The 8,298-nt window shown below is 51.3% G+C and overlaps 1 protein-coding gene across 1 annotated transcript in view; it reads left to right on the plus strand.

Annotated features, from left to right (window-relative positions):
* The window catches only part of WDR90 (WD repeat domain 90), a gene marked incomplete at its 3' end in the record, with an annotated part of 26,828 nt that overhangs the window by 12,249 nt on the left and 6,281 nt on the right, over positions 1-8,298 (plus strand). Inside the window, exons 17-26 of the mRNA XM_010021297.1 lie at positions 232-348; positions 891-1,126; positions 1,886-2,025; positions 2,539-2,669; positions 3,824-3,954; positions 4,518-4,679; positions 4,968-5,096; positions 6,024-6,157; positions 6,251-6,288; positions 7,395-7,577. Coding sequence (XP_010019599.1) covers positions 232-348; positions 891-1,126; positions 1,886-2,025; positions 2,539-2,669; positions 3,824-3,954; positions 4,518-4,679; positions 4,968-5,096; positions 6,024-6,157; positions 6,251-6,288; positions 7,395-7,577 — 1,401 coding nt within the window. The remainder of the gene's footprint in view (positions 1-231; positions 349-890; positions 1,127-1,885; positions 2,026-2,538; positions 2,670-3,823; positions 3,955-4,517; positions 4,680-4,967; positions 5,097-6,023; positions 6,158-6,250; positions 6,289-7,394; positions 7,578-8,298) is intronic.

Below are 8,298 nucleotides of genomic sequence, written 5' to 3' on the forward strand. Positions count from 1 at the left end.
GAGGAGTGCTGGAAAGGGAGAGGGACTGGACATGGTCTAAGACCTGACTGGGGCCGTTAAGACTCTTGAGCCTATGTTGTGAGTCACTGTGGGATTCCTGGGTCCTGCTCCTTCTTGAGGCTTCAGCTGCTGGTGCAGGTGGACTGTTGGACTATTCTGGGATGACGCAACCCTCAGTCTGAGTTTTCTTGTTCCAACCATACAAGGTCCTTTTGTTTTTTGGGTTTTCAGGTGCTGGGATTGCTATAAACAGCATTAGCATCTCCTCACACTTCTGTGCCACGGGTTCAGAAGATGGCTACCTGCGGCTGTGGCCACTGAACTTCTCAGCCGTTGTCGCAGAGGCAGGTGAGTAGAGCTGGGAGCTTCTCAGCTCCATATCTCTATCAGCCTTCTGCTGTGAAGCCCGAGCTCCACTGCCATGTCTCCTAAAGCAATTCCTAGGAACTCAGTCTCTCTCCTAAAGCAATTCTCAAGCATCTTTTGTGCCTGCTGTCAGTAGGGGTGACTGGCTTGGAAGTCTTCTACTTCAACGAGCTTTATTGATGTTCATTCTTGTAACTTATAGAAGAAAGGCAGGATCTCCTGGGAGAGCACAGGAGATTGATTTCTCTGCCCTTGTACCCATGGCTCATCTGTCCATGGAAAATTAGGGGAGAAATTAAGCAGTTCTTCACTCTTTTTGAAACAACCACCATAACAGCAGAGCCCGGGGACTTCTAGAAAGGGCAGAGATAAGTTTATCACTAAACTCAAATCTGCAAGCATCCAATCTTCAGGTGGTGAGATGCTCATTACTTTCCTGAATGTGAATCTGGTTTGGTAGCTGTGTTCCAGCTGCTCCTGCTCCTTTTCCAGGGGGGGTTGCTGACTCCTGGGTCTCTCTGCAGAGCAAGAGGCTCCGGTGAGTTGTGTGTGCATCAGCCCGGATGGCCACAGAATCTTGTGCACGACGGCTGCTGGGTATCTGGGCTACCTGGATCTCCAGTCCTGGGACTCCAACACTCTCATGCGCTCTCATGAGGACTCCGTTCTGGCGTTCTCCATGGAGGGGATTTGGAAGCGAATGGCAACGGTGTCTCAGGACAGCACCATCCGGGTCTGGGACCTTGTCTCCATGCAGCAGGTGGGTCAGATGAGACTCAGAAGGTGTCTTGTATGTATTAATAATCTTCCTAGTCTCTGTTTGGTCCGGTTACCAAAGCTCCACAGTTCAAGAGCCATTACATGTCCTCCCTGGAGCATAAGGGGCATGGGCAAGAAATCCTCTGGAATAATGGAATTCTGAGAGGTTTAGCTTAATGCATAGTTTGGCCTTAGCTCCTGAAGGTTTTGTTAAACAACAGTATTTCCATTTCCTCCATCTTTTGAATCCCAAACTGGTTTGTGTTGGAAGAGACATTAAAGCTCATCCAGTTCCAACCCCCTGCCACGGGCAGAGACACCTTCCACTAGAGCAGGTTGCTCCAAGCCCCTGTGTCCAACCTGGCCTTGAACACTGCCAGGGATGGGGCAGCCGCAGCTTCTCTGGGCAACCTGTGCCAGCACCTCACCACCCTCACAGGGAAGAACTTTTGCCTACGAGCTCATCTCAATCTCTCCACTGGCAGGTTAAAGCCGTTCCCCCTTGGCCTGTCCCTACAGGCCCTTGTAAATAGCCTAGATTTCATGTGGAATATTGCTTTTTAATGAGGCATAATAACCAAGGGTTTTATCTAAATGCCCATAAATCCAAGACTTCACTGGGCTTCAGATCCATCCAGGCAGGACCAGGTTACTGTTGTGGGACATGCTCATGGTGGAGGTCTGAGGCTTAGTTGTTAGGTACAGCTGCCAGGTTGAGCTTTATCCAGCTTCATGCCTGTGGTGTGTCTCTTCCCCACAGCTATACGACTTCACAGCTGCAGAGGGAAAACCGTGTGCTGTGGCCTTTCACCCTACCCAGCAAATCCTGGCCTGTGGCTTTGACAACGGGATGGTGTGGACCTTCAGCCTGGCCACCTCCAGTCTCCTGGTGGAGCACAAGTAAGGGCTGTCCTGGCAAGAGCCACAGTGATAATCATGGAGGTGGGAAAGGTGCTTTTCTTTGGCTTGACAGTCCTCATGTCCCAGCTGAGTGGTGTTCAGGCAGAAGTAGCCTGCTCTGGGTGGGAAAAGTCCAACTTGGGAAGGCTCCAAGGGTTTTCTTTGTGACTTCCCTGTGGACAGTTGGCCCACAGTAGGAAAAGCTTGTCCTAGAGAGCAGCTGAACAGGGAGCTCTTGCAAGCTGCAACGTGGGAAGCAGAGGATGCTCCAAAGGGAGAGGGAGCATGTCCCGTGGATAGCTGGAGTGCTGAGCTTGCTGCTCAGTTTTCCATAAAGTTGGAGTGTTGATTGTCCTGGGCTGCTGCAGGCGTGAGCATCTTGGGGTTGTGCCCCTGATTGCTTTGTACTCTTGGGTTCTTCACCATGTTGCAGTCAACATTGCTCCTGTTTTCTGGCAGTTGGTTGGTTTGTTCTTTCCCCTCCCCTGTTTCATGTTTTCTACCTTCTTCCAGGCAGCACCGCACTGTCATCACTGGGCTGACCTTCTCTCCAGATGGCAATTTTATGTTCAGCTCCTGTTTGCAGGGAAGTCTGGCTCTTTACAGCTGCATGGCACAGAAAAGCCACGTCTTGAGAGTCTTGGGTAAGATTCTGGGGCTGTGGGTTGCCTTTCTCCTTTTATGAGCACAGATATCCTAGCACCAAAACCAAACCCAACTCGGAGAGCTTTTCTGATGAATCTTCTGAGCTGTGACATTTGTGTTTATGTGCAAGCAAACCCTTGTGACTGCCAGCCCTTCCCTACCCCTCCTGATTCAAACACTCTCCATTTGCTTGGTGTTTTGATTTTGTGAACGGGCTGGAATCACAGAGACTTATTCATGCCCAAGTCCTGAATCCTTTCTTCCTGTGGATGTGCAGTTAGTTTAAACTGGATCATTTCCCTAATCCTGCCTTCAGCTGTGCTGGTGATCAGAGAAGGTGGAGAGCTGCAGGCAGGGGAAGCAGTACAGGGGCAAGGCAGTTTGGAAACACTAATGTCACTTTTAATTCACCCTTTTGAAATGAGCTATGGCAGGAGGACAAGCTTGGGCAGGGAAAGGGAGTTCCATTGCTGTACAAAGAGGAGGATCCTGCCCCAAGAAAAGTGTTCTTGAAGTAGGTGAGAAGGAATAGGGGCTTGGAGAGATAAATCACCCAAGTTTGGCATCAGTGCTGCAGCTGGACCTTCACATATTGACTCTGCTCTGAAACCCTGTTCACTGCCTGGCCATGTTCCAGGGACAGAACAGTGGAGTTTTGGCAGTGGAATAAATACCAAGTATTGCTGTGATTTTGGTGAAGTTTAGACCCTTGGGTCTGTCTGCCCGCTGGGCTGACGTCAGCACAGAGGGGTTTGACACTGACTTTATTCCACACAGGGTTCAGACGCCCAGGCTGCAGCTGAGACCTCACATTCACAGCTCCTTGTCACAGCTTCTCGTAACGTTAAAAAACAAGACACTAAAATCCATTTTATTCCCTTGACTTTGTTCTCTCCTTTAATACAGCACACGTTCAGTCAGGGAACGAGCCATGACTCTAGACCTTGTCTTTGAGGTCTGCAACTTTGAGTGTTGCAGATAAAATGTGTAGTATCTTCTGCAACAGAGGTTGCTTCTTTCTGAGGCCAAAACATTAACGTGGGGCTGATTGAGGGGCAGGAGAAGCTGCAGGGCCAGCAGCACTATCACAGGGTGAGCTGGCTGCAGTAAGGGCTATGCTTCTCTCTTTATTCTCTCTTGCTGTGGCCCTCAGGCAATGTGGTGGCCCGGGATGCTGGGAGCGGTCCGGATGCGCTGGTGGTCAGCGGGGACAGTTGTCTCCTCGCCTTCGTGGGGCCCTCCAAGTACGTTGTGACTGTGATGGAGGCCTGCTCACTGGATGAGGTACCCAGCTGGCTCCCCTTGTCCGAGGGGAGGGTGGGAGGGCAGCATGGGCTCCAGGGTGCTGTGGGCAGGATGGGCAATTCCCATGGGCTGCATCAGATGAGATGGATCAAGGGCTTTGGGCACCAGCAGTGTTGGAGAGAGCCCTTCCTGCACAGCAGACACTTCCCCAGGCTGCTTACAGTGAGGTTGGTTTTCCATTCTGTGAGACAGAAACAACAAAGTCAATCCCCTCCATGGCAGGGGATTGGAACTAGATGGTCTTTAAGGTCCCTTCCAGCCCAAACCATTCTATGATTCTATGAAGGTTTCTTCTCCAGCTTGAATCCCCTCTAGAAAGATAATTTGGAGAAGCGTTGTGTAGACTGTCAGCCCCAGCTTCTCTTTGTGAGCTGCTCTCCTGGGCAGCAGGGACATTGCCTGGACCCTGTAGCCCTCATTAGGGGGGGAAGGGAAGGGTCTATGGGGGTTCCATAGCCTCGTGCTTGGAGAGCCATGAGAGCAATCCTGAGGCTTCTGCAGCATTTGCTCCAGTATTTGTTCAGTAGCTCCTTGTTTGACAGCTGCTGAGGGTGGACATCAGCATCCTTGATTTGAACAGCACGGCCTTGGACTCTGCAGTGAGAGTCTGCTTTGCTCCTGTGCCTCGAGGTGAACTCCTGGTGGCCACTTCTTCCAATAAAATCCTTGTGCTTGATGCAAAAACAGGACGACTGGTGCGAGAGGTAGGACACTCTGAAATTCATGCACTGAGGTCCTATGTCATAGGAAGCTTGGGAATGTCATGTCACTGTAGGAGGGAAAATGAGAGAAGAGCTCATCCTGGAGTTCACAGGCTTCAAAGAAACACAGGAGTTGGCAAGCCTTGTAGCTATCCTGGTGCAGTCATGCTCAGGGTGAGCCTGAGCTTGTCCTTGTTTTCAGTGTTGTCACATCCCTGTCCTCTTGCTGAAGCGTAAGGAAGTATGTGAGCTAGCTCAGTTAATGCTGCTGGTGCTGTTTCTTGTCCTCAGGTGTCTCCCGTGCACAAGCTGTCCTGTTCTTCCTTGGCATTGAGTGAGGATGGCAGGTACCTGCTCACTGCTGGTGACAAAGTCGTCAAGGTGTGGGACTATCAGATGCGCTCCAATAACAACTTCCAGGTACTGCCCACAATGGGAGGGAAGGGGGTTGCTGTTGCATTTCTAAACCCATGGAGAAGAGAGTACCCAATGCCCTCTGTGGGACTTGGCCCAGTGTCCCTGTTTGTCCAGCTGGAGCAGCTCTGCTCTGGAGCCAGGCTGAGAGAGCTGGGCTGGTTCAGCGTGGAGAAGAGAAGGCTTCTTAAGGGGAGACCTTAGAGCAGCTCCTAGTGCCTAAAGGGGCTACAGGAAACCTGGAGAGGGGCTTTGGACGAGGGCCTGTAGGGGCAGGCCAAGGGGGACTGGCTTTAACCTCCCAGAGGAGAGATTGAGATGAGCTCTTAGGCAGAAGCTCTTCCCTGTGAGGGTGCTGAGGTGCTGGCACAGGTTGCCCAGAGAAGCTGTGGCTGTCCCATCCAAGGCCAGGCTGGACGGGGCTTGGAGCAACCTGGTCTAGTGGAAGGTGTTCGTGCCCATGGCAGGGGATTTGAACTGGGTGAACTTTAAGGTCCCTTCCAACCCAAACCAGTCTGGGATTCTGTGAAATGCAGCCCTATTCCTACGTTGTAATAATGCTCAGCACCAAGCACAGGCTGGGCTGCCATACCACCGTGCTTAGTGAGATCCTCTGTGAAGGACAGAGGTAGGTGTGACCTCTGCTAGGGACAGAGCCACTCACATAAGAAAATGTCTTGCCCAGTGTTTCAAGAGCTATTGAGAGCTGGTTTTAGATCTTGGGGGTTTTTAGCTCCTGCTTGCTTCTCCAGATGGGTGTGAGGAAGGTCAATCCTAGGTTCATCAACCCTAGGTCTGAGCACTGTATGTGTGCTCCTGGTCTCAGAGGATCTGCTGAGGTGTGTAGACACTGGCTGTGAGGGAGGGAGTGGAGTAACCACCATGCTGATAGGACAGGCGTGGTGTTGAAGTTCAATGTGCGTTCTCTCCCAGGTGTACATTGGGCACTCAGAGCCAGTGCGCCAGGTTGCCTTCACCCCAGACCAGCAGCATGTCATCAGTGTTGGAGATGCCATCTTCCTATGGGATTTCCTAGCTCTGCCTGAGAAGAAGTCACCACCAGCTGGGTAAGTGCTCGGTGCTGGGCAGACCCTTCTGCCTGCCCTTACTCCCCTGCCCCATCCTCTCTTGGTGTAATGCGACTCTTCTACCTTTTCCAGGCTTCGTTCCTCTGAGTCCGTTCCGCTGCTGGGGCCAGGTGAGTTTGCCTCCTGACATGAGTTAACACTGGCAGCTCTTCCACCACTGCTCATTATGGCAGAGGGTAGGGGTTGGGATTTTTTGGTTCCTTCCCTTAGGGATTTACATAGCAGCAGGGTGGGGAGACGGGTAACCAGCTAATTAGCCCCAAAGGATGGTCTCTAACTAGCACCTCTCAGTAGGAGTCTGCCAGGGAGGGGATGTTCTGAGCAGACCTGCTCTGGGTTTTCTGTTAGGTCTTTCAGCTTTCGCCTTCTGTCTTTCCCTGCTGCCATCTCTTCTGTCTTCTTTTCCTCACCCTCATTGTTCCCCTCTCTCTTTCCATCCCTCTCTTTAGTGACATGTTCTAGTGGTGGTCTCTGCAGTTCTGGGGTAAAGGTTGGACTTGATCTTAAAGGTCTTTTCCAACCTAGTTGATTCTGTGATTCTTTCTTGAAGGGCAGAGGAAAAGTGGCTTCTCTGATGTAGGAGAAAGCTGGAGAAATGAGCTTGGAGGTATCATCATCGATCAACCCAAGAGGATGAGGGAATCTAAGAGATGAAGGAAATTACACAAACCCTTTTATTTTCACAGAAGGCAGCTCTGAGAAGCTGAAGGATGCCACTGAGACGCCTCGGCAGGCAGTGCCTCTTCCATTGCTGTCCTCACCACTATGTTTGGATGTCAGCTCTGTCCACCAAGCAGGATGTCAAAGTAAATGGAGCTGCTTGCAGGAAAGGGGAAAAATAATCTTGTTTTAGGAAAAACTCCTTGTGTAGTTGAGCAGTATCCTTGGAGCCATCCCTGCCTGTGATCCCCTTCCTGCAGACTGACAGACCAGGCTGTGCTTTCCTTCTCCTAAACTGGACAAAGCCAGCCATAGGCACTGGGCTTCAGCACTGCTTTATCCTCTACTCTCCTCCACACACTGAGCTGCTGGCACAGCTTCTCTGAGGGCTACAGTAAATACCTTGTTGGACATACCCGGTAGGAAATGTCTGCTTTGCCCTCCACCTGAACAGATGGACTGTTACACATAGCAGGAGGATGACACTGGCAGATATCAAAGGGTTGTCACACATGAGGCGATCCTGAAGGACACAGTGGCTCTCTCCTCCCATCAGGTATCTTCTCTGAGTCAGACAAAGAGGACGAAGCAGATCTGCCAGGCAGCAGCAGGATGATGGTGAATGGAGACAAAGATGCCTCGGTCCTTGTGGTGGAGCCAATGAGGAATGAGGAGCTCGTTGTGGTGAGGCCCAAAGAGAGGCAGGAGAGCTCGAGGTCTCCTGGAGCATTGGCAAGTGGTAAGTCAGGGGTATTGCCAACTTGTACAGAGCTCTGCTCCTTTGGGACGCAGTATGCACAGGCAGCTTGGTCTATCCCTGAAAAATAAAGAGCATTAATATGGCACAGATAGACCCAGACATGTGCTCAGAGTTGTGAGGTGAGGGGCAGCAGCTCTATGGCTCTCCTTTTGGGTGTGATTTACCAAGGGAAGTCAGTATTGAGAGAAGCTCACACTAATGCCCAAGACTGCTTGTTTCTTCTGGCTATGAGGCACACTACAAGCCCCTGTTCTGCTTGCAGCCAATATCGTCTCTAAGTGGCACGTTCTATTAAAGCTCCCCATGTCTCTATTAATAGATGTACAGCCTCTAAGCTGCAGCAGTTGGTGGCGAGCTGCCAGAGCAGGCAACTGCCAGCGTTCAGCCCCAGGCAGGAGCTCTTGGAAAGGTTCAACACAGAACTGTGCCTCTGCCTCTTCTATCAAGAATGTCTTTCTAGCCTAGTGGCTTATGCTTTCACAGCAATGCCGGGGGGATGCAGCATGGATGCCCAGAGGCTGGTTGCAGTGTGGTGTGGCTGAGCAGGGTGATGGGGTGGATGGAGTTTCCTCCTTCACTGCTGGAAAGCTGGTGCTTTTCCTACAGTCCGTTGTGTAGGAGCACATCTGATGCTGCAGGCTGATTTTTGCCTTGTGTGTGTGTATGCACACACATAGAATCACAGACTGGTTTGGGTTGG

The sequence above is a fragment of the Nestor notabilis genome, unplaced genomic scaffold, assembly GCF_000696875.1.
Source record: "Nestor notabilis isolate BGI_N333 unplaced genomic scaffold, ASM69687v1 scaffold4649, whole genome shotgun sequence".
Taxonomy (NCBI): domain Eukaryota; kingdom Metazoa; phylum Chordata; class Aves; order Psittaciformes; family Psittacidae; genus Nestor; species Nestor notabilis.